The sequence below is a fragment of the Denticeps clupeoides genome, chromosome 9, assembly GCF_900700375.1.
Source record: "Denticeps clupeoides chromosome 9, fDenClu1.1, whole genome shotgun sequence".
Classification (NCBI taxonomy): domain Eukaryota; kingdom Metazoa; phylum Chordata; class Actinopteri; order Clupeiformes; family Denticipitidae; genus Denticeps; species Denticeps clupeoides.
The window spans coordinates 4,089,557-4,114,536 of NC_041715.1; the positions used below are offsets into that span (position 1 = coordinate 4,089,557).

The 24,980-nt window shown below is 45.5% G+C and overlaps 2 protein-coding genes across 2 annotated transcripts; one reads left to right on the plus strand and one right to left on the minus strand.

Annotated features, from left to right (window-relative positions):
• The first annotated feature begins 323 nt into the window (after positions 1-323).
• LOC114796455 (X-ray repair complementing defective repair in Chinese hamster cells 5) lies at positions 324-11,150 on the plus strand. The gene is made up of 21 exons (XM_028990476.1): positions 324-424; positions 1,160-1,273; positions 1,345-1,528; positions 3,717-3,765; positions 3,899-4,021; positions 4,095-4,277; positions 4,587-4,701; positions 5,154-5,292; positions 5,393-5,505; positions 5,798-5,860; positions 5,943-6,080; positions 6,164-6,254; positions 6,540-6,670; positions 6,794-6,990; positions 7,930-8,017; positions 8,092-8,161; positions 8,242-8,348; positions 8,427-8,526; positions 8,613-8,680; positions 8,848-8,925; positions 10,949-11,150. Exons 1-21 carry the CDS (start codon positions 407-409, stop codon positions 10,961-10,963), a joined length of 2,184 nt encoding a protein of 727 aa, XP_028846309.1. The 5' UTR covers positions 324-406; the 3' UTR covers positions 10,964-11,150.
• Positions 11,151-11,152: 2 nt separating this feature from the next.
• LOC114796453 (collagen alpha-2(VI) chain-like) lies at positions 11,153-24,479 on the minus strand. The gene is made up of 28 exons (XM_028990472.1): positions 23,905-24,479; positions 22,851-22,988; positions 19,946-20,553; positions 19,729-19,749; positions 19,522-19,587; positions 19,217-19,270; positions 19,084-19,128; positions 18,973-18,999; positions 18,838-18,864; positions 18,708-18,752; positions 18,563-18,616; positions 18,418-18,480; positions 18,264-18,326; positions 18,122-18,175; positions 17,799-17,834; positions 17,648-17,710; positions 17,505-17,567; positions 17,261-17,323; positions 16,976-17,038; positions 16,527-16,577; positions 16,346-16,444; positions 15,584-15,646; positions 15,378-15,413; positions 15,251-15,296; positions 15,021-15,173; positions 13,121-13,576; positions 12,860-12,898; positions 11,153-12,322 (listed from the first exon to the last, which is right to left on the minus strand). Exons 2-28 carry the CDS (start codon positions 22,972-22,974, stop codon positions 11,736-11,738), a joined length of 3,069 nt encoding a protein of 1,022 aa, XP_028846305.1. The 5' UTR covers positions 22,975-22,988; positions 23,905-24,479; the 3' UTR covers positions 11,153-11,735.
• Positions 24,480-24,980: the final 501 nt, after the last annotated feature.

Consider the following 24,980-nt stretch of genomic DNA (forward strand, 5'->3'; position numbering starts at 1 on the left):
TTGAATATTTGAGTACAAAATGAATCTTTTTTCTATGTTTTCAAAAACAATTGGAATATGATAATGTACTTGCTTCTTATGTGAAATAAAATCAATTCCAGCACAATGTTATTGTTTGTGTAGACTTTATTTCATTTTACACGTACCAGATTAGTTATCATAAACAAATAGATCCAGAGGTTAAGATCCAGAGGAGCGCAAAAAACTACCACTTAAACCTGAGTGTCTCCGCGGGGACTGTCCCTGTAACTACTGTAAGTCGCTCTGGATAAGGGCCATAACAAGTCTAATGAAGACCATAAAATCTGTTGTTCCTTTAGTCCCACGGCGGAACCAAAGTTTAAAGGCGTTTGTTTCCATTCCGGATGGAAAAGGGAGTAACACTCATACGAAAGGCTTGACAACCATGGCGCGATCGAGTAAGGTATTGTTTCCATGCAAATCTTTATGTGCTGCACGCCCTGTTGTGCCATATGCATTGTATTCCATATAATAAAAAGAATTAAACGATTGATCTAGTCGCGCTTAATGCTAGTATGCTGGGTTCCGATGTTGGAGTGAAAAAAATAAGAATTTTAAAAGTTAAAGTCAGTACAAATTCACAACATCTTTCAAGGTAAATCCGAATACCATCGTGTCTTAAAAAAAGTATTTCTTCCATCACGAAGGCAACGAATACTGCTAGTGTAGCTACAGACGAGTGACGTGTGATCCAGTCCGTGTTTTGGTGGCGCTCTAGTTCCGTCCCGCGAGTCAAGAGTTCTCAACACCCGGAGCGCCGCGATCTTGGCGCACGTTAAAACGTGGACTGGATCGCAGGGCCGTCTGGATTGGAATGGGGACAAGTTCAGACATGTACAGTACATGGAGCGTGTTTCTTTCCTTTCCTTTTTCTGACATGTCTTTACAGCAGATGCTGACTAACAGTAGAAACACTGTCGCCCGTCCCTTTACTTCATCATTTTACCCAGGCGTGCGCAACCTTTTTTAACTCGAGATCCACTCTTCAGGTTGGCTGTGTGCAGTTCAAAGCCGTGGCTATTCCTCTTTAGCAATTACACTCTTATTACTCTACATATGGCACAGGCATACAGCTAATCCTGATTTTTCCAGATGTGGAAGTGTTAGTATCCAATTATTATTATTTTTTTTGATACAGACAGCCCTCGTCCTCTGTATGGATGTCGGTTTCTCTATGAGCAACTCCGCTCCTGGGCAGGAGCCTTTTTTTGAGCAGGCCAAGAAAATCCTGCAGAAATTTGTTCAGCGGCAGGTGAGAACAACCTCAGGTTTGCTGCGCGCTCGGGCCAGCGCGCGTTTGAAACCTCTCGCGCTCCTTTGTAGGTGTTTGCCGAGAGCAAGGACGAGCTGGCCTTGGTCCTGTTCGGGACGGACAACACCGACAACCGGCTGGCTGACGGTGGCCAGTACCAGTACGTCACCGTCCACCGGCACCTGATGCTTCCAGACTTCGAGCTTCTGGAAGAGATACAGAACAGCGTCCACCCTTGCGAGCAGCAAGCTGACTGTATCCTTCTCTACCCTGCAGTGTGTCATCTTATGCAAACATTATGGCCAACATATTGTTCCCATTTAAAATTTTAACAATAGAAAAACTCAGACATAAAAATGTTAATAAAATAATTATAAAATGTAAACTAAAATAAGACAGCACAAGATGGCATTCATACACACACACACACACACACACACACACACACACACATATATATATATATATATATATATATATATAATAGAGGTGGGCATAGATTAATTTTCTTAATCTAGATTAATCTCACTGTAATATTGAAATTAATCTAGATTAATCTATATTTTAGATTGATCTAGATTAAAATGGCTCATTTGAATTCTGCCGAAGGCATTCAGAATATGTGTGCTACCCAAATAATGACTAAAAGTAAGTCTTTGTGAAAGTGAAGTGATTGTCACACGTGATACACAGCAGCACAGCACACAGTGCACACAGTGAAATTTGTCCTCTGCATTTAACCCATCACCCTGAGTGAGCAGTGGGCAGCCATGACAAGCGCCCGGGGAGCAGTGTGTGGGGACGGTGCTTTGCTCAGTGGCACCTCAGTGGTACCTTGGCAGATCGGGCTTCGAACCAGCAACCTTCTGATTACGGGGCCGCTTCCTTAACCGCTAGGCCACCACTTCTCAAACCAGGTGGCGCATTAGACCAGGGGTTCATCTCCTGTTCCCAAAATGCATCACAAACTGCTTGAGAAAGCTGTTCTACTATGATAATTGGTGATGAAAATAAATTATGTTCAATAAGATGTACTTGTGTTTACCAACTGTTTATTCAGTTAAATAGCTGCATCCATGTTACCACGTCACGTTTGATGTGGTCATTTCACAGTTCAAAGACTCGTTCTCGCCCCCTACAGTGCAATTCGGCTAGGTATACATCCGCGCTAAAATATCAAGGTGAAAGTCATCATAGTGTAGCGGTTCTTCTTCTGCGTTGTGTAACTTTTTGATTTCGTTTCTTGAACCGCAAATGATGAGCTGACCACCCAAGAGATTTTCTGTGCAATGTGTATTCTGTACAAAAAGCAAGGTCGCGTCAGAACTTCGCGTCTTTCTGCACCTCTCTCTACAATATACAGTATTAAAAGAACATAAAAAATATTCACAAAATAACACACATGCAAAATATTCCTAATATGTACATAAATTAAAATGAAAAATAAAATACACACAAAACCCACGCACCTCTCACAGCTCATGCCATGTGTCCAAGAGACCTGAACCGGGTCTCAAAAACAAAATAAAAGTCTTTAGAAAATAAAAGACACAAGAAAGAAGAAATATACTTATGAATCTAGTGTAACCATTTAACTCCGGCACAATATCTTGCGTAGTATAGACCCAGCTCCCAACCCAACTTTGTGAATAGATTAACGGCGATATTTTTTTTTTCTTATCGCCCGATAAGAGTCTCACGTTAACGTAGCACGTTAACGCCGATAACGGCCCACCACTAATATATATATATATATATATATATATATATATATATACACACACACACACACGTACAGTACAGGCCAAATGTTTGGACACACCTTCTCATTCAATGTGATTTCTTTATTTTCATGACCATTTACGTTGGTAGATTCTCACTGAAGGCATCAAAACTATGAATGAACACATGTGGAGTTATGTACTTAACAAAAAAAGGTGAAATAAGTGAAAACATGTTTTATATTCTAGTTTCTTTGCTCTGGTTACTGCTTTGCACACTCTTGGCATTCTCTCGATGAGCTTCAAGAGATCGTCACCTGAAATGCTTCTCCAACAGTCTTGAAGGAGTTCCCAGAGGTGTTTAGCACTTGTTGGTCCAGCTCACCCCAAACCATCTTGACTGGGTTCAGGTCCGTTGACCGTGGAGTCAGGTCTCCACTTTTTGTTAAGTACAGAACTCCACATGTGTTCATTCATAGTTTTGGAGCAGTCATGATGGGTACTTTAGGTGAGTCCTATGTACAACTTCGAACTGGATCAGTCCAAGGCGCGCACATGAAGTGGTCGATCTGATGTAATCAACGGCTGCATCCCAGATTTCCACAGTGAATTGTGGACCGGATTCATGTTCCAATAGTGATTTAACTTAAGTGAGCGGGAGGGAAAAGGCTACCTGCCATGCTGAATTATTGGACAGCAGCTTCCTTGACTACTGTGATCAGGGCTGGATGCTCTTGTCGTGTGTATGGACCTCCTGCAGAATGAAACCATGTAAGAGATATATATATATATATACACACACACACACACACATATATACACACACACACACACATGTATTTATATAGTTCCTAACTGGCTGTAACCGAGTTGCTCGCTGCATCGCTGTTGCTGCTCTTCAAAGGGGGAAAAAGTACGATCGGCTCAACGTGGCTCTCCTGACGGACCTCAATTTCCCCGTGTCTGCAGATCAGTTGGACATCATCATCGGCAACCTGAAGCGTGCGGGCATCACCCTGCAGTTTTTGTATGTAGAGCTTCCCGTGACGTGGCTGGGTGATCTGGAAACCAGAATCTTTCTCATTCACGTCCCCCCGTAGTCTACCCTTCCCCGCAGAGCAGGAGGAGTGTGGCCAGGGAGGCGGTGCTGGAGATGGGAACACTCCAAGGCCCCCGCGGGGCAAAGGCCTGACGAAGGAGCAGCAGAACGGGTTGGAGATGGTGCGTCAGGTGATGGCCTCGCTGGACGAGGAGGATGGACTGGAGGAGATCTACACCTTCAGGTCAGCTGTGGCCATGGACGGAGCTCTTACATTTACATTTACATTTATGGCATTTATCAGAGCGACTTACAATCAGTAGTTACAGGGGACAGTCCCCCTGGAGCAACTTAGGGTTAAGTGTCCCTTAAGTAAGGTAGTAAGCGGGATTTGAACCTGGGTCTTCTGGTTCATAGGCGAGTGTGTTACCCACTAGGCTACCACCACCTCGCCTGGCAGTATGCCTTTAGAAGGCAGCGGGAGGTTCACGTCAGGTTTCTAGTCCAGTTTATGTGGTTCTAATCTCTCTCAGTTTCCTCTCGGTCTTTGCAGTGATGCGATTGAGAAGCTGTCGGTGTTTAAGCGCACTGAAAAGAGACCCATGGCCTGGCCGTGTCAGCTGACCATTGGAAGCTCCCTGCCCATCCGCATTGTGGGATACAAAGCGGTGAGTACATTTTTTTCTGAATTCGGTAGTGCTATGATCCACACCGCAGGCCAACTGGTCAGCCGAGTACTTTTAATAATGAAAAAGGGACAACAAAAAAAAGAAATCATACATGCTATTTATAAAGGGCATCCGGAAAGTATTCGCAGCTCATCGCATTTTTTTTTCAGCCTTATTCCAGGATGGATTAAAAAAAAAATTTCCCCTTAGAATTCAACACCCTGTAGTGAAAACAAGAAAAAAGTTTACTTGAGGTTTTGGCAAATTTATAAAGAAAAAGAACAAAAGCACATATACACATGTAACCTATTTAAAAAAATGATTTAATGACCAAATGGTGTCGCTTAGCAACCTTAGGACTCATATCTATGGCATATTTGCCATTCATAAATATCAGCAGTTAAACCCTGCTGCAATTAAAAAAAAATTTTTTATGAACGTGCTGGCTGCAGGTCACCGAGGAGAAGGTTAAGAAGACGTGGACCATGGTTGATGCTCAGACTCACAGGAAGGAGGATGTGAAGAGGGACACGGTCTTCTGTTTACAAGACGACAACGAGACAGAAATAGAGAAGGACGATATCGTCCAGGGTACGACGTTGACGGACGCTGCGAAGACGTTCTGATATCTGCATAATAATAATAATAATAATAATAATAATCTCCCTCCTCCTGTTTCTCCGATCCCCAGGCTTCCGATACGGAAGCGACATTGTTCCCTTCTCTAAGGTGGACCAGGAGCAGATGAAGTACAAGTGTGACGGGAAGGCCTTCGCCGTGCTTGGCTTTGCGAGGCAGAGTCTGGTAAAGGTTTCTCATTTGCATTTATAGCATTTACCAGACGCCCTTATCCAGAGCGACTTATAATCAGTTGTTACAGGGACAGTCCCCCCCCTGGAGACACTCAGGGTTAAGTGTCTTGCTCAGGGACACAATGGTAGTAAGTGGGGTTTGAACCTGGGTCTCCTAGGCTACTACCACCCTTCTCCACTAGGTGGAGGTCTTGCTGACGTCATGTCGCCTCATTTCAGCCACGATGTGCAGCTCTCGCGTTGAAGGTTGACGAGGCTTGTAATTCCGTCGTCTCCCGTCACAGATACGCCGTCACCAGTTCATGGGGACTCAGGCCATTAAGGTGTTTGCAGCCAAAGACGACGAGGTGAGAGGAACCGCTGCGGGCGAGGAGCTGAAGCCACACGGGGTTAAATTGGGCGTAGACGGGCTTCTGTGTATAATTCCAGCATGCCGGGGTGGCCCTGTCGGCCCTCATCCGGGCGCTGGACAGCCTGGACATGGTCGCGGTGGTTCGCTATGTCTACGACCGCCGCTGCAATCCCCAGGTGGGCGCTGCTTTCCCCTGCGTCAAAGAGAAGTACGAGGTGAGCGGCCGCTGGCGGAGACGGTCCACCGGGCCAGAGGAAGCGCTTCACTGTCGTTTTCCACCATCTGTTTCCGCCATCAGTGCCTGATCTACGTCCAGCTGCCGTACATGGAGGATCTCAGGCAGTTCCAGTTCGGCTCGCTGGAGAACAACAAGAAATTCGCCCCCACAGGTTTCTTCTTCTTCTTCTTTTTTTGGACGATAAATTCCTTTTTGTAGTTAAAAGCAGGTTCGAGTTATTTGAGCTGGATAATTGGTCTCCCACATTCTAATGTCCAGCAACCCCATTGTGGTCTGTGAGTAATTAGCACAAGGCAGGACAACCATGTTCCACTTTCATCTGGCGCAAACAATCTAAATAGAATCCTACGTAAAAGCCAGGATCTAAACGTTTCTGCTTGACATGGAGCACGAGCGGCATGAAGGTCTCCACTGCTTCCTGTGTCCTGTCCCGTAGAGGAGCAGCTCGCCGCAGTGGACTCCCTCATCGATACCATGATGCTGGTGGAGGAAAGCGAAGGTGGCGTGATGGAGGATCTCTTCAAGGTCAACAATATCCCCAACCCGCAGTTCCAAAGACTTTTTCAGGTATTTGTCCTGCTTGGTTAACCACGATGATTCATTTTTTTACCAGTGAAATTGATTTAAAAGTGATTTATTGCATTAAATTTCATACCATGAATATACATGAAGCCATTTCTGCCACCGCAGTGCCTGCATCATCGGGGGGTGAATCCTGGGAGTCCTCTGCCGCCGGTTGATGCCTGGCTGAAGAAGGCCCTGGAGAGGCCTGAGGCGGTGGCCGCCAGGTGCCAGGCCGCCCTGGCGAAGGCGAAGAAGCTGTTCCCTCTGAAGGAGGTGGAGCGTAAGAGAGAGCAGAAGACCAGTGCTGACATCTTCGGGAGCAGGTGAGAGGCAGAGGAATCGAATTCATAAAATAATGAATATTATTCATTCATATTAGTCTTTATTAGTCTTTATTATTCATGGTTTATAACAACCATTTCAGACTCATTTAAGTCTCGTCAAGTGTCAGTTGACTAAACGTCTGAGTATTTTAGTCTTATTTACCACACAATTTACCATTAATATTTTAATATTCTAATTTTATTCAAAGAAATTTGTATTTTTTTTGTTTTTACCAGTCAATATAGTACAAGTACCCAGTAGAACAGACAAAAAAATAGTACGAAATATTAGTTATATTGCCGTTATCTTGTAGACTCAAGAATACGCTACATCCATTCCAGTACCCGCATTTTATTATGTGTGGTGGTAGTAGCCTAGCGGGTAACACACTCGCCTATGAACCAGAAGACCCAGGTTCAAACCCCCTGAGCAGGACACTTAACCCTGTGTATCTCCAGGGGGGACTGTCCCTGTCACTACTGATTGTAAGTCGCTCTGGATAAGGGCGTCTGGTAAATTCCGTAAATGTTTTATTTTCCACGTCATTGTAAAGAAATTGCGTCCATTTTGTCATTTTCTCCCAGCCAACTGCAAACCGACCACATGTATCCTGAAATCGAATTAATGCTGCGAATGCGTATTGAGGAACACAGGAAACAGGAATTCTGCATAATAATACCACAATTAAACGTCTCACCTCGTTTTCGTCAACCAAAAGTTTAGTATAGTTGTTATTTATAAACCACGTTTAGTCTCATTTTTATCTGTCAAAAATTTTCATGATCGGTTATAGTTATCGTCACATGACTAGCATTTACGTCGTGTCTCGCCTCATTTCCGTCTCGTCAAAATTGTTCGTTTGGCGAAAGGTATTTCGTCATAAATTTTGTGGGCGAAAACGACACTACTTCTGGATTGTTCTTCGTTTTGCGTTTCAGAAAGGAAGAGCCGGATGCGAAGAAGGTCAAGTTGAACGAAGAGACAGACTACAACTTTGCTGAGATTTCAGAAGGCACGGTGACAAAGGTAAGCGAAAAGCCCCGAGAATCCCCGTCCTCTGGACTGAACCGTTTCACCCGAGACCTTCTCCACCTTTTAAGGTCGGGAGCATAGATCCGGCGAGAGACTTCCAGGCCCTCGTCCAGCAGAAGGTCCTTCCCTTCCACCAGAGTGAGACACTTTTGAGCCGCCGCGACGGATTGAGAAATCCGTCAGCGGCTTTATTGCTGACCCCTGTTGTCTTTGACCAGTTTGCCAGCAACTGACTGAGATGATGGAGCAGCTGCTGGGCCACAAGAAGCTCTACTACAGAAAGTGCATCGCCTGCATCCAGGCCTTCAGGCAGCAGTCTGTGAAGGTGAGCGTTGCCAGCTGTAGCCGGCTGTTATGACTGTGTCATGACCGGATAATTATTCACGCCGGTGTGCCGCGGCAGGTCGGACTCGCGGACCACTTCAACAGCTACATGCAGTCGCTAAAAAAGAGGAGCGTTCCGGACCGGGACCTCGTGGAATTCTGGGACTTGCTGGCGGAAGGTGAGAGGCGGCTTTTTCTCCCCCGCACTCCGTCACCGGTGACTTTTTAATTTTTTTTTTTTTTTTTTAAACACACACTCGCACAGATGGTCTGACTCTGATCAGCGTGGAAGAGGTGGAGACCAGCTTCGTGACCAAAGAAGAGGCGAAGCAGGTTGGGCCCGTCTCAGTTTTTTTTTTTTTTTTAAAAACACCATCAACTTATTCTGGCAGCGTTACACATATCAAGAAAAGCTGTCCCATTTCCCACGTTGTGCAACGCTTTGGAACAGCAGCGTCCCTTTCCAAGCCGTGTTCTCAGGATCTGTTTATTCATTCCAGTTCCTCACCATCAAGGAGAAGGAGGAGGAGGCGGAGCCTGCCCCTGTGGCAGAAGAGGCCGGAGACGTGGATGATCTGGTTAGTGTTTCTTTGTATTGAAATAATGCCACAAAATCTCTTTTTATACATGTGTGTGTGTGTGTGTGTGTGTGTGTGTGTGTGTATATATATATATATATATAATATAATATTATATTATATAAATACAGTGGAGGAAATAATTATTTGACCCCTCGCTGATTTTGTAAGTTTGTCCAATGATGAAGAAATGAAAAGTCTCAGAACAGTATCATTTTAATGGTAGGTTTATTTTAACAGTGACAGATAGCACATCAAAACGAAAATTGAAAAAATAACTTTAAATAAAAGATAGAAACTGATTTGCATTTCATTGAGTGAAATAAGTATTTGAACCCCTACCAACCATTAAGAGTTCTGACTCCCACAGAGTGGTTAGACGCTCCTACTCAATTAGTCCCCCTCATTAATGACACCTGTCTTAACTCGTCACCTGTATAAAAGACACCTGTCCACAGAATCAATCAATCAGGCAGACTCCAAACTCTCCAACATGGGAAAGACCAAAGAGCTGTCCAAGGATGTCAGAGACAAAATTGTGGACCTGCACAAGGCTGGAATGGGATACAAAACCATTAGCAAGAAGCTGGGAGAGAAGGTGACAACTGTTCCTGCAATTGTTCGAAAATGGAAGAAGCACAAAATGACCATCAGTCGACCTCGGTCTGGGGCTCCACACAAGATCTCACCTTGTGGGGTCTCAGTGATTCTGAGAAAGGTGAGAAATCATCCTAGAACTACACGGGAGGAGTTAGTTAATGACCTCAAAGTAGCTGGGACCACAGTCACCAAGAAAGCCATTGGAAACACATTACACCTCAATGGATTAAAATCCTGCAGTGCTCGCAAGGTCCCCCTGCTCAAGAAGGCACATGTGCAGGCCCGTCTTGACGTTTGCCAATGAACACCTTGAATGATTCAGAGAGTGACTGGGAGAAGGTGCTGTGGTCAGATGAGACCAAAATTGAGCTCTTTGGCATTAACTCAACTCGCCGTGTTTCGAGGAAGAAAAATGCTGCCTATGACCCCCAAAACACCGTCCCTACTGTCAAGCATGGAGGTGGAAACATTTTGCTTTGGGGGTGTTTTTCTGCTAAGGGCACAGGACAATTTCACCGCATCAACGGGATAATGGACGGAGCCACGTATCGTAAAATCCTGAGCGACAACCTCCTTCCCTCTGCCAGGAAATTGAAAATGGGTCGTGGATGGGTGTTCCAGCACGACAATGATCCAAAACATACAGCAAACGCAACAAAGGAGTGGCTCGAGAAGAAGCACATTAAGGTCATGGAGTGGCCTAGTCATTCTCCTGACCTTAATCCAATAGAAAACCTATGGAGGGAGCTGAAGCTCAAAGTTGCACAGAGACAGCCCTGAAACCTTAGTGATTTAGAGATGATCTGCAAAGAGGAGTGGACCAAAATTCCTCCTAAAATGTGTGCAAACTTGGTCATCAACTGCAAGAAACGTTTGACCTCTGTGCTTGCAAACAAGGGTTTTGCCACTAAGTATTAAGTCTTTTTTTTTGTTAGAGGGTTCAAATACTTATTTCACTAAATGAAATGCAAATCAGTCTCTATCTTTTATTTAAAGTTATTTTTTTCAATTTTCCTTTTGATGTGCTATGTCACTGTAAAAATAAACCTACCATTAAAATGATACTGTTCTGAGACTTTTCATTTCTTTGTCATTGGACAAACTTACAAAATCAGCGAGGGGTCAAATAATTATTTCCTCCACTGTATATTTCATATCCCTTTTTACCTGTTAAGTGTTTCAGTAAGATGAAATGTAGTATTTTCTTATTGCACCAGTGTTCATTCATTTAGCAATTAAATTAGCTATTAAATATTCATTACATGATTAGATTGATGTAGATTTTTTTAGAGCTCCTGTCATAAACGTTTTGTCAGTGGACGTGCACCTGATCTGCTTTGGATAAAGCGTGGTAGCGGTTTTCCCGCCGATCACACCTTCACGTTGCATTTCTTTACTCACGCCGTCTCTCTCTCTCTCGCAGCTGGACATGATGTGAGCGGGGACACAAGGACCTTCCAGAGCGTCCTGGAGTGCGTAGTTGCCAACGATTATGTTCACCGTGTTGCACATTTAAATCATTGATTATTTTTGTTAACTTGATGTGTTTCTGTTACTAATTATGGGAAAATAAATCATGGCTTTGATTTACAAAAGGTAATAAACAATGCAGAAATTTGGGTTTTTTTCTGGTTTTGTGATTTTAATTGCTGCAATGAAACAGTGTGCTACAGCATTTATGCATCTAACTGTGATTTCTAGAAATGATTTACTCGCCATACGTGACACTTTAGCCGAAAAATTTTCCCAGAAGCCTAGACAGCTCGTTTTTCATGCATGTGGTCACAGACTGACGCATGATCTGTGTTCAAGATCGTTACAAACGTGTAGAAATGTGAAAATGCTCCGGCTGGCTGGTCATACCGTTAACCCCTCCACGAAGCTCATGGATAAGCACCGTAGGTCGTTCCTCTTCAATATTTGGAACGGCCAGGTCCATTAATGGGTCTTTGGACGTTTTAGAGGTTCGTGCAAGGCTTTGGTATTGGTTTGGGTTGCAGTGCAAGGTGAAAGCATTAAAATAAAATTCATACATCCAGTCCAAGAACATACTTCTTCTTAGTCTTCACACACTCTCAGTCCTGGAATAACATCAGTTGTGCAAGCGCTCAACCGGAGCCACCGTGAAAGAACAGAATGCGTTTTTACCTCGGAAAGGGTTTGAAAGCACCGATGCCAGACAATGGCAGATATCTCGTGCTCTCCCCTCGTTAACACACCCACCGCACAAAGCTCTCAAGGAGGCGGTCAGGCAGCGGCGCGAAAGCTGGACTTGTAAAGATGGCGTGCCTGTCGTTCATGGCCAGCTCCAGAAGGACGTCGCGGTCAACGTCGCTGCCCATCGCGACGACCGTAGGGACGACCTGTTTGCCGCGCATGGCCGCGACGCTCTCTTTCAGCCCCTCCGTGGCGGTGACGCCATCGGTGACGAACACAAAGTTCACCTCGGCCCCTCTCCTGACCTGCCAGCTGGCCAGGCTGCTGATGGCGTAGTGGACGGCCGGGGCCACGCTGGAGGAGGAGTCCAGGTAGGTCATGTCGGCCAGGCCCCGCTGTACCGCAGTCCGGTTGTGGGTCAGCGGGAAGGCCACGCTCTGCTGGCTCTCGGCGCCGTACTGCAGCAGGGCCAGGCGGGCGGATTTGGGGTCGTTTTTGCTCGTGGCCAGCGTCAGCCGGCCGGCCACTTTCTCGACGAACTCGCGGACGGCCTGGAAGTTTTGTGGTCCGAGACGCTCTGAGCCGTCCACGAGGAAGACCAGGTCCACGGGACGATCGGCACATCTGGCTACTTCCAGCTCTACGTGAAAGTGAAGTAAAGAACCAAGCGTCAGTTCTTTGGCATTCACTGAACCATTTTCATTAACTTAAAGATAATCAACAAATAAGGCGCCTTTAACCCGTCACCTCAATATTATTTAAACATGATAGCTGTTTCGTTCATATTTTTACTATGCTCTGAACTAATACTTGATGCTGATAGGCTGGTAGGCTGGTAGGCGGGCACATTTATGAATAAAACCCACTGCCCACTGCTCACCAAGGGTGATGGGTTAAATGCAGAGGACACATTTCGCTGTGTCACCGTGTGCTAGGGTTGCCAATTGTCCCTCATTGGCCGGGACATCCCGAAATATGGGTGATTTGGATTTGTCCCTTCAGGGGCAGCTGTGAAATGTACTGTGATAGTTGCGATTTACATTACTGCTGGTCCGCTGCTCTGGGCGTGCATGCAAGAAATTGTCCCTCGTTTGGGGTTGAGGAATTTGGCAACCCCACCGTGTGCTGTGCTTGGTAGTAATAAGTACAGTAATCTATCGCCCAAGGAAATCATTACCAGTTTGACAAGGGACGTCCGGACAAACAACAGTGGGACCTGCAATGAAAGAACGAGTCACGGTTTACTGTTCTGTTACTGTAATTACAAACAAGCATGTGGAATTCATTATTTACATGCATTTATAGTATTTATCAGACTGGGACAGTCACCCTGGAGACACTAAGTGTCTTGCTCAGGGACACAACGGTAGTAAGTGGGGTTTGAACCTTGCTCTTCTGGTTCACAGGTGAGTGTGTTACCCACTTCATGGTGACTTACTGGGACAAAGCACGGTCTCAATCTGGTCCAAGAAGTCTTCGGCCACCAGGTCCGTAAAGCGGGACATTTTTCTCACTCGTTCAGGTCTGTTACAGGTAATCGACTCCAGGCTCTCAGCATCCATTTCTTTGTCGAACATGTCTCCAATGCCAATGGCCGTCACATCCACCCTGTCATCACCGCAGAGTGCTGGCAGCAAAGCCTCGTCATCGCGGGGGTCGTAGCGTCCGTCCGTGATCAATACGAAGCTCACTTTAGCCCGGGCGCGTTGCCTGTCCCTGATGAGGTTGTCGTAGGCGAACTTGACGGCAGACGGCGTCCAGGTTCCCCCCGCGATCCACTGCAGGTTCTTCACCGCTTGCTTGAAGGCGGACAGAGAGTTGATCTTGGGGTCATTAAGACGGACGGCCTCGAATGTTCCGTTGTGGCTGAACTGAACAATTCCGACTCGAGTTCCTGTGAAAAGGGGAAATAATGTTTCATCACATGCATTATCAATTCTAGAGAATTGATTACAAGATTCTGCATAATTGACAAAGCTCTGGAATTCAGATGTTATTTGAACAACAGTTTTCGGTTTGTATGTGTCAATGGCCACCTTTTGTGGCCTTGTGCATAAAATCACCCTTCATCCAGGCCTAAGAACCTGGCAATCTTGGTATGTCCTTGACCTTATTACCAATTAAAAAGATAACAGAAGCAGACATCAATCTGTGACGTCAATCAGATTCACAAGCACAACTTTTATGAGTCAGATTTCATATTTGTACACTTGAGCAGTAAGGGTCTGGGTTGCAACCTCAGTCTGTCACGTCTTAAAGGTCCCATGACATGAAATTTCTTTTTGCTTTTATATCTGTCTTATTGGTCCCCTAATACTGTGTCTGAAGTCTCTTTCCAAATTTCAGCCTTGGAACAGAATTACAGGACGGTGTGTGTAGCTTTAAATGCTAATGAGGAGGAGAGAGGCGGTGACGAGGAGGAGAGCGGCCTATAGACGTGGACGGGCATTCGCAGAAATTACGTCAACAACACCATTCACCAACCACGACATTTGGCACAGACAGGAAGTCGTGTCGGCATTTTTTCAGAATAAATTAAATGAATTCTACTGGTAAAAAAAACAAACATTTGTGCTCATGTTTACATCCAATCGGTGAGCAGCTGCGATGCTTTACATGTTTTCAAGCCATGAAGGTCAGTGGAGATAATGTTTTAGGGGAGGGGTGGTAAATTTTCTGGGTGGAAAAAGCATGAGAAACGGAAGGTAACCTTTCCCCTTATGATGTCATAAGGGGACAAATTCCAAATCCGACCGTCTGAGCTGCTGCTCTCTGAACAGTGAAGCAGAATTTTCAAAGCACTCTTTACACCTACAGCCATTTCTAGCCACTCCAGGACCATAAAAAGGCTGGGGGAACTCGTATTAATATTAAATAATCTCACAAAGGGAGGTTTTCCTGTCATGGGACCTTTAAGAAGATTTTGGTAGGCAACCCAATGAGGGATGGACTTGTGATCTGGATCAAATCAATTGTTTGAAATATTGTGGGAATGCCCTAGTAGAAATGTATCGATGCTAATGAATATTGCATTTAAGGTCCATGTTGGGTTGAGCGATGTGCGCTGCACCCACACAACCACGATTTCTTTGACTCTGGTTATTTTCAGATGTAGTCTTTTTTTCTAAAGAACATTTTGACTTAGGCTTACATTCGAAATGACATAGAAACCAGAGTTTTTTTTTATAATTTGAATGGCTTTTAATTTGTCTGATAAACGAAACTGTTTCGCTGCATTGATCATGTGATCTACTGACAATCATCTGCAGGAGTCAACCATTAATTCAGACATTTGTATTCATCTATCGCCTGTGTGCAGGAAGCCATCTGTTCTGTACCTGTCTCTGAACCGGGGTCGGACGCCATGGTGCCCAGTCTGTTAATGGTGCTGAGGACAAAGTGCTTCTCCAGGGTGAAGTTTGTAAGCCCTATGCTCTCCGAACTGTCGATCATAAAAACCACGTCCACGGCCCCACACTGTTTCTCACAGTCTGTGGACAGAGGACGAACGTGCAACTGTTCACAGTGAAACCATGTTCCCCACAATGCCATTACGACAAAGACGTACCACAACAGCCGCACGTTTCTCTAATGTAGCCCATGACATCACACTCCTGGACGAGCAAAAACATTATTATAAGTAGTAGTATTGTGTTCAATATCACTATAAACAGAGTAAGTAAAGAGAAACTCACACTAAGCCCAGGCTCCCCTTCTGGACCAGGCTCACCCTGTAGAAAGAACCACAAAAAGGATTAATTCCTTTAATCTTCTGGTCAAATTGCCTTTTTAAAATGTACGGTACAGTACTGTATTTATCCCATAGGCAAGATTTGGCTATGAACTCGTCCTACAACACATTTTATAATAAGAGGGTAAGCAACAGCTTTTGAGGACTCACATTAACGCCTGGATCTCCTCTTGCTCCTCTTGAACCAGGTTCACCATGGGGTCCTGGTTCACCCTGATGGAATCAAAATCGTTTTAGGAATGGAGAAGCGTAGAAAAAAAGTACAGAAAAAAAGAAATCACTGGCTTAAAGAAACTGAAGTAATCTGATACACCAAATATTTTCCCTGCTGTCATTATAGTAAAGTTAAAAAAAACACAATTTACTCAAAAGCAGAAATTAGAAAGCTTAGTTTAAAGGAGCAAACTTTTTTTTTAAAAAACCACTGTGATGAGAAACACGTTAAACAAATTACGGCTACGGTTAAACTTTTTTCATTGGAGATGGCTGTGATCACCATGGGTTCTGCTTGATAAGAGTAAGAACAGAGCAGCAAAGACAAAAAAGCTTCTGCAGAACCAAAAAAAAAAAAAAGGAAAAATCTCTGGATTTAGTTGAATAATTTCTCTCTTATCCAGTCACTATATAAGAATGTAAAAAGTTCAACATATGCTGCTGTAATTTAAATATGGATGACGGCTGTATAGGAAATTTTGCACTGAACTTGTGGGAGAGGTGAGTGCTGTTCACTAATGGAGTTAAATGCACATGATTTTCTTCGAGAATGGGAGGAACCATTGCTGTTTTATATTATCGTAATAAAAGGATTTTCTTGTCGGCGTCATTAAAAAACGCCACAATGCAGACCTGCACCGGCTGTCCCTCAACAGACATCCGCTGGCACCCTCAGTCAATCAGTCACGAAGTGCTCACCGGTTCGCCCTGCCGTCCTTTAATACCAGGCTCTCCTTTGGCGCCGCAATCACCTCTGCTGCCCCGAAGGCCTTGGGTGCCCTTTTCTCCTCGATTGCCCTGAGGCGAGATCACAGGAACATGTAAATATTTCGGAACAAAGTCATGGGTCAAGACAGAAACAGCGTCGTGAATGCTTTACCGTTGGTCCCCTAGGTCCATTATAGCTAAATCCAGGCCGGCCTGGGTCACCCTAATTAAATAAAACATAAAAAATAATACATTCATTTTTTTATTAATACTGTGGGTCTACAGGCAGTTCTTAAGATATCACAATACATTCAGACTTTAACATAAAATATGCGTGCAATCCTCAAATCAGAAGAAATCAAATAGCCAATCAGGGAAGGGAGTATATTACCCCTCAAGTTAGTAACCAGCACCCCCATAAATAATCAATTTTGATGCCTAATGTTGATCTATACAGAATGTCCCTTCCAATACTGCGCCTTGCGCTGAATTTCTTGTGTCTGTAAATGATTTTCCTGTCTGTGGACAGACAGAGGCCCTTGGGGTTCTTTTTTTTTTTTTTTTAAATCCCTTCTGATCACGATTTCTATCACGTTTCTCTGCATTTACACATTACTGTACCATGGGTCCTGAGGGGCCAGGGATTCCTCTCGGTCCAGCTTCCCCAGGGTCCCCAGCAGGGCCCTGTAGAACACATCTGTTCAACCTACACGGAACCTTCATCAGCAATGTTGCTTCTGAATCCCCTTTAAATCTGTACAGCGGCACTAGAGCAGCTTTGCCTGTGCGGCGAGAGGGCTTGCATGCATGGTGACTAGTATAGTGCGAACACATACGATTTGAACCCTCGGACAGGGGGGTTCTTGTGTGCATTTCGTGTGCATTTTGCATACAGATGGTTCCCACATTTATTCCCAAAGCTCCTTGATCTCCTGGAAGGCCTCGAGGTCCTGGCAGCCCAATGTCTCCCTGCAAACAAAAAGACTATTCAGGGCAAACCGAGGTTTAGGGTGATGTGCACGATGTGCATGTGAAATCTGTTTCTTTTCAACCACGAATGCTAGCTAGTTCCCATGGTTCCACAGGATTAGATCTGTGACTCTGACAAAGTGGAGCTACCATGCCTGAGCTCCGAGAAAAGTCCCCTCACCTTGGCTCCTTTGTTTCCAGGTATTCCGGGAAGGCCTCTTACACCCTCTGACCCTGGTTCCCCCTGTTAAGCATTTCATATGCACAAGCACGTATATTTATGGCATTTTATACCAGTGAAAAACGAGCGTGACCAATACAAACCCTCTCCCCTTTGGCCCCATCTGAGCCTTGTTTGCCCTTTGGGCCCATGACCCCTCTTCTCCCCTGAAAATAGATCAATATTCTAAATATTTTAAAATTTGATTAAATGTTAATTATTTTTGGTGAAAATAATCATTTCAAATAGTGTTACAGCTTCGCCATTTTGTCCTGGAGCCCCTTCGCCTCCCTTTAAAAAAAAGGAAAAAAATTACATTAATAAAGAGCAAAATAAGCAAAAGTAAAATAATGCAACGAATGGAATGGACTGTATTCTTAGTTTGTTGTAATGCAGGTTGATTGAACAAAACACGTTCATAAATGCAGTCCCAGTTCACAGCTATTGAAAGATAATCGAGCTTTGGTATTTCAATATTTCACCATCGCGTGGCCGCTAGCTTGTTGGTATTCCTAAATAAACTGCTGAGGCCGCATATGGCGTCATTACGTAGAATCAACGGTAGAAAAACAACACACTGTAGGTCCTTTGGTTCCTGGTGACCCTGGAAATCCTGGATGACCTCTTTCACCCTGAAACCATAAACAGAATTTTGGGTCACTTCTAATCAGTTCTCCGGCCCAAAATATTTTACTCTAGAAGGCTGGTAAGGTACTGTACTTTAGGTCCAGGATCCCCCGGCGGGCCAGGAAGACCGGGTCTCCCAGGGCGACCTGGATCTCCCTAAATGGCCCAAAAAAAACCCCAACAAGGATGGAAGTTCTTTTGCATGGATTCTGTATATCCCGTTTGACTTTTCTCGTGCCGAACCTACCGTCAAACCCTTCTTTCCTGCAGGTCCTGGGCCGTGTGCTTCTCCAGGGTATCCATCTGGTCCCTGTCAGAAACATAAAAGACCTGGTGTCATAGTTGTCTTCGTACAATTCTTTATATATGCGTGTTCCTTAGAGCTCACCTACCTTCTCACCTGGATCTCCCTTACAACCAGGAGCTCCAATTCGACCTACCCGCCCCTGAAAGGCCACACTCGAGTTACAATAGTTCACATTTTCTTTCAAAGCTGCATGGATCACACCTTCAGAATGTATTTTTGTCAGGTTGTACCTTCTGACCATCCCGTCCATCCCTGCCTTGGTCTCCACCATATCCCTGTTCAGTTTTAAGCAAATGGTGGCGTGAAGACACACTTTTTACAGTAAATGTTAGATTCGTTCCATACACTTCTCTCTCATACCTTTTGGCCTTGACTTCCAAGCTCCCCCTGTATGCAACAAAAGAACAGAAAACAGTCAGGAAAGTTCTCTAAAGTCCTGATCGAGTGCTAATTGGTGTCTTTGTTTTTTTTTATGAGGACTCTCCCACTGCTCACCTTCTCTCCTCTGGGTCCACTTTGTCCCTAAAAATCACAAGAAGTGAAAATAAAAGCAGCGATGGCAGAGATATCAGCATCCGAGAGTTCACATCAGATAAACACATCTACCTTTGGACCAGGACGACCTATGGGACCTTCAATTCCAGGGTCACCCTGTTAGAACGGAGAACAGGACGCGTGAAGATGAGAAAAAAACAGGGAGGAAGTTGATTCTGAAACTTTAAACTTGTAGAAACTCTACCCATCGACCCTGTTCTCCTTTTGGTCCTATGCGGCCAGGACTTCCTTTTGCTCCCTGAAAACAAAGAACCATGATAACATGGTGAATGTGGTAGTAGCCTAGTGGGTAACACACTCGCCTATGAACCAGAAGACCCAGGTTCAAATCCCACTTACTACCATTGTGTCCCTGAGCAAGACACTTAACCCTGAGTGTCTCCAGGGGGGGACTGTCCCTGTCACTACTGATTGTAAGTCGCTCTGGATTTGCATTGTCAATGTAAATGAATGTGTTCTGGGTTTATCAGTAATCTCTTTTAAACCCACCTTCAGGCCCCTGTAGCCTTCTGGGCCTGCCGGCCCGATCTTATCCAGGCATTTTGGCTGAGCACACTGGACAGAGGATGAAAGACGTTGTTAAATGCGTCCGGTTGAGAAGAGCACCAAGTGAGTCACGTCCCAAACATTGATGGTTCCAGATAAATGTTAAGACTACCCCTCTCAGCCATAACATCTGCAGGAGCTCGATCTTACCTCAGAATAGGCCTGATGTTTCTGCGAAAAAGAAATGGCCAAAATAATCATTATTGTAGTAGTCACTCCTGCTCACGACAGGTAGAAACAGGGAACGTATTACATTTAGGACAACAAGGCAAATGGCAGCATCGTGAATTGATCTTCGCCAAGTTTTCAAGTTGCTAAATTGAGATTGTGGGTGAATTCAAGATATTTTTTTAGATTTTTTTTTTACCATAGCTTCAATAATACGGTCAACAGTTGAATGCACGACTTCCGGCTTTCCCTTGCCGAGGTCCACCGCCACGTAGTTGTGGCGATACAGGTCAGTCGGGGAGTCGGCTATGAGCCTCAGGCCATTTTCGTCCACATTGTTGGACGCTGCCACGGCAAACAAACGGATCCCTTTATCCCTGGCCTGCTCTGCGGCCGCCACGATGCCGCCGCAGGGGTTCCCGGTCGCGTGGCCGTCGGTGACGACCACGGCGAAGCGCACCGCCTTGACCCTCGTGGGCGTTCGTGTGACCTCTCTGGTCATGTTGGCGAGCGCGCAGTCGATGTAGGTGCCTCTGCCGAAGTATCTGATGCCGTCCACCCGCTTGCTGAAGCGCTCTCTTCCGGTGAGGTCGCTGAAGACAGAGGTCCTCTGGGAGAAGTGGAGGCCTCCCATGCTCCAGATCATCTCCGTCTGACTGTTGTACAACTCGTCCTGAAGCTTCTGCGCGAAGGCCTTCGTGAAGGCCTTCACGCTGTTCACCAGGCTGCCGGGCGGGACCTCCTGCAGGGCGATGGTCTCGGAGGTGTCCAGGACAAAATACACAAAGACAGGACACTCCGTAACTCCTGCGGACATGGGGGTAGCCTTTAGACAGAACCATTCAGAAAGTATTAATTTCTCTTAATGATCTATATCTGCATTTACCGCCTTTATAAAACGCCCTGCGTTAACCGTAACACTGCGGGTTAAGGCCCTCTCAGATCTGCAAACGAAACGAGACTGAAAATTCCCTCTTCACAGGGTCTCCGATCCCCATCGATCCTCTGTTCTCCTTCGTTGTCCCTGGCTGGTGGGACAACTTGTCCTGCTCCATTCGACTAGCCGAGACTACCACCACCACCTTTAAGAAGCAGCTGAAAACCCACTTGTTCAAAAAGTATTTCAGACGAATCTAACACACACACACACACACAGAAATTTCGTCGAGCACTTAACAATTCCCGAGCATGTTCTTTTAGGCCTTATCAGGGCTATTAGTTTTGTAACTCAAAATCTATAGAAACCGAATGAGAATTGCTGGCGTCTTCCTCCTGTAAGTCGCTTTGGATGAAAGCGTCTGCAAAGCTACTCGGCTGGACTACCGGCCTCTGAGCAAGCGCCCCATCATCGGTTACATGACCAGCACAGCTCCTGAGCGTCTGGCACATGCGGCGCAGGGATGCGAAAAAAAAAAAAAACGCAACAAAAGCAACAGAAATTCCGTCTTGATTTGCTGCCGCAGACATCTGCGCCACACGTGGGCACCCGCCAAAACCAGCTCGCAGTTACAAACCGGCTGGAAACAAGCGACATTTACAGACTCACAGGAATTAACCACAGTACAATACACACATTTCAAACTTAAATATGTATGTGTGTGTGTATATATTGAACAATGTACGCTATTGTTCTATTGTTCTGTACTGTATTCAGTGCACCGGTGTAAATAGTCTAATACATGTATATATTCTAATGTATGTGTGTATATATGTATTGGAATATTAACACCGGTACACTGAACACAGTACAGAACAATAGTGTATTGCTACTTGGAGACCAACAGGAGAACAGAGTCTTGTTCACTACACACATCACGCCATTGTTGCAAAAAACAATGGCATTCTACAGTTTAGAGGTTTAGAAATGTACAGTTTAGCCAAATCAATATTTGACCAGTGTTTGACTGGGGCAGCGTAATCAGAGGCGGCCCCGTAATCCACCTCGAGTCCAGAGCCGCTGAGGTGCCACCGAGCAAAGCACCGTCCCCACATGCTGCTCCCCGAGCACCTGTCAAGGCTGCCCACTGCTCACCAAGGGTGACGATTAAATGCAGAGGACACGTTTCGTTGTTATCAGTGCAGTGGTGGCCTAGAGGTTAAGGAAGCGGCCTTGTAATCAGAAGGTTGCCGGTTCGAATCCCGATCCACCAAGGTGTCACTGAGGTGCCACTGAGCAAAGCACCGTCCCCACACACTGCTCCCCGGGCGCCTGTCATGGCTGCCCACTGCTCACACAGGGTGATGGGTTAAATGCAGAGGACAAATTTCACTGTGTGCACCGTGTGCTGTGCTGCTGTGCATCACGTGTGACAATCACTTCACAATCACTTCACTTTCACTTTTGAAATGCAGCGGTCTTGGACAGTGCTTACTAGGTCAAATCACTTTTGCTGCAATAATTGTGCACATATCTTTTGGAATAATTATGCAGTTGTGTAAATATACGAAGGCGATCGGTAAGACAAACTCTTGTGGAATGCTTTTTCCAAACATGGACGGGGCCGAGGTCTCGACTCTGTTTGCACTGGAGCGGATCGAGCATTGCTTTGACGCTGCGCAGAGAATTCCCGCTTCAGTCAACGTTGGACTCGAGGTGCATTTAGCTCAGCTGAGGTGGGGGACAACGACCGTTTCACCCGAACACAACATGCCTCCCCGAGTTCCTGCCAAGACACAGTCTCCCGAGTCTGTCCACAGAGGCGAGGCGGCGGGCTGCGCGCCATCTACGGACTCTACCCAGACCACTTCACCCCCCCCACCCCTGCTTCCTGTGATGGCTTGGACATTCCGGAGAGGAGCAAACCGGTTTTTCCGACCCTGTGCTTTTTCTTACGCCGCGTTAGTATCTACAATTCGGTACCGCATGAGAATCGAGTTGCATAATAACAGATGAAAAGTCAACAGATTGTAAGCATGATGACGGTTGGTAGTAGCCTAGTGTGTAACACACTCGCCTGTGAACCAGAAGACCCGGGTTCAAATCCCACTTACTACTGTCGTGTCCCTGAGCAAGACACTTAACCTTAAATTGCTCCAGGGGGGGACTGTCCCCTGTAACTGCCATTCAAGTATTGATAAGTGTGACCAGCAGTCTTGGTGACAACCTGTGGATGGATCAGGTCTTGGTGGTCCAGGCGTGGGCAGCGGAACCGGCCGTGGTCCGTGCGGCTGTGCGCGACTGTCCAATGCAGACAAGGCCAAGGCCAGAAAGACGTGGCTGAAAAGCATCCTTGCTTCCTTTCCTGAGGGAAGGTATAGAAAAATTGAGAAAATATCACTTAAACAAACGTCTTTCTAGATGCAAAAGAAAAGTTGAAGAAAATTAATGAAAGATTGTCACACTCACTTCACGGAAAACCTAATAACAGTTATAGTTTTTTAAAACTTTTATATATATTAATAGTACTAATACTTAACTATGTATTTATTAATAACAATATTTTTACATAATTTAACTAATATTTAAATGCATATGCTTAAATATACAGTACAGGCCAAATGTTTGGAGACACCTTCTCATTCAACGTGTTTTCTTTATTTTCATGAGCATTTACGTTGGTAGATTCTCACTGAAGGCATCAAAACTATGAATGAACACATGTGGAGTTATGTACTTAACAAAAAGTGGAGACCTGACCTCCACAGTCACCGGACCTGAACCCAATCCAGATGGTTTGGGGTGAGCTGGACCCCAACAAGTGCTAAACACCTCTGGGAACTCCTTCAAGACTGTTGGAGAAGCATTTCAGGTGACGACCTCTTGAAGCTCATCGAGAGAATGCCAAGAGTGTGCAAAGCAGCAATCAGAGCAAAGAAACTAGAATATAAAACATGTTTTCACTTATTTCACCTTTTTTTTGTTAAGTACATAACTCCACATGTGTTCATTCATAGTTTTGATGCCTTCAGTGAGAATCTACCAACGTAAATGGTCACGAAAATAAAGAAAACACATTGAATGAGAAGGTGTGTCCAAACTTTTGGCTGTACTGTACATGTTAACATACTATAATATATTTTATTAAAAAATCATTTTAAAAATCTTTGTTAATCTCTCTAAATTCCCTTGTATGATATTCCCAAGTAACCCACATTATTTATATACGGTCACCGTTACCTATATACAACGTTTTTACGTTTTTTAGAAAGAAATAGTACCTTTAAAAGAGGAGAAACGGTCCGAGCACGTCCCTCGCCGGTTCTCCCGTCCGGAGGCGGGACGTGGAGCGTCACTGGCGGACTCTTTATAATGTAAACATGTCCCCGGTCAACCTCGTAAACCTCGTCTTTCTTTCTTTCTTTCTTTCTTTCTTTCCGCGCCGCCTTGTCCCACGCAGCGTGTGTCCACGTCTCCCCGCGTCCCTCAGCCCAGTTTGGTCCTGACCAACCACGTCTCCCCTGCAACAGCCGGGATCCGTTCGCGGCGCGGATTCGGCCCACTGGGACGTGTTCCATGCTGACTTAAATTCCACAGTCGCCCTGTAACAGGCCTCTAGTAATCGGAAGGTTGTGGGTTCGAACCCCGAAAGGCCACCGAGGTCCCCTTGATGAAGGCGCCGTCCCCACACGCTGCTCCCCGGGCGCCCGTCACGGCTGCCCACTGTCACCAAGGGTGATGGTTAAATGCAGAGGACACGTTTCACAGCGTCACCGTGTGCTGCGCTGCAGTGTGTCACAATGCCAGTCCCGTCACTTTCACGCTCATCTCCCGGAGCACAGCGCCATCTGGTGGTCCAGGTGTCATTGCGCACGTAGCGGTTTGTACACATGACCACAAATTCCCCCCAAAATTAAAATAAAATAAATGTGAGTGGAGTGAGTGTTTTTGTCCCGAGTGTAAAATGATTCCTCCGTGGGAAGGAATGTGGGAACGGCAGGTTAACTGTGGCAGCTTTTTACAGGGAGCACAGGAGGTCACTTAGCTGTCCCCAAAATAACCCATAAGCACTGTGGCTCCGCTTGTAAACATTTACATTTACAGCATTTATCAGACGCCCTTATCCAGTGCGACTTACAATCAGTAGTTACAGGGACAGTCCCCCCCTGGAGACACTCAGGGTTAAGTGTCTTGCTCAGGGACACAATGGTAGTAAGTGGGATTTGAACCTGGGTCTTCTGGTTCATAGGGCAGTGTCTTACCCACTTGGCTACTAACACGCCTACTAAACATCTGCCTTCCAGGACGGCTAGCTCAGCTGGTCGAGCACCAGACTCTTAATCTCAGGGACGTGGGT

Excerpts from the sequence above, each read along its gene's own strand:
- LOC114796453 (XM_028990472.1), bottom strand. The coding sequence starts at position 22,974 with ATGCTTTTCAGCCACGTCTTTCTGGCCTTGGCCTTGTCTGCATTGGAC. Across the intron at positions 18,865-18,972 it reads GTGGACCCAGAGGAGAGAAG|GGGGAGCTTGGAAGTCAAGG; the intron begins GTGAGCAGTGGG and ends TGTTGCATACAG. Across the intron at positions 17,835-18,121 it reads CAGGAACCAAAGGACCTACA|GGAGGCGAAGGGGCTCCAGG; the intron begins GTGTGTTGTTTT and ends TTTTTTTTAAAG.
- LOC114796455 (XM_028990476.1), top strand. Across the intron at positions 3,766-3,898 it reads CTCCTGCAGAATGAAACCAT|GGGGAAAAAGTACGATCGGC; the intron begins GTAAGAGATATA and ends TGCTCTTCAAAG. Across the intron at positions 4,278-4,586 it reads GAGGAGATCTACACCTTCAG|TGATGCGATTGAGAAGCTGT; the intron begins GTCAGCTGTGGC and ends CGGTCTTTGCAG.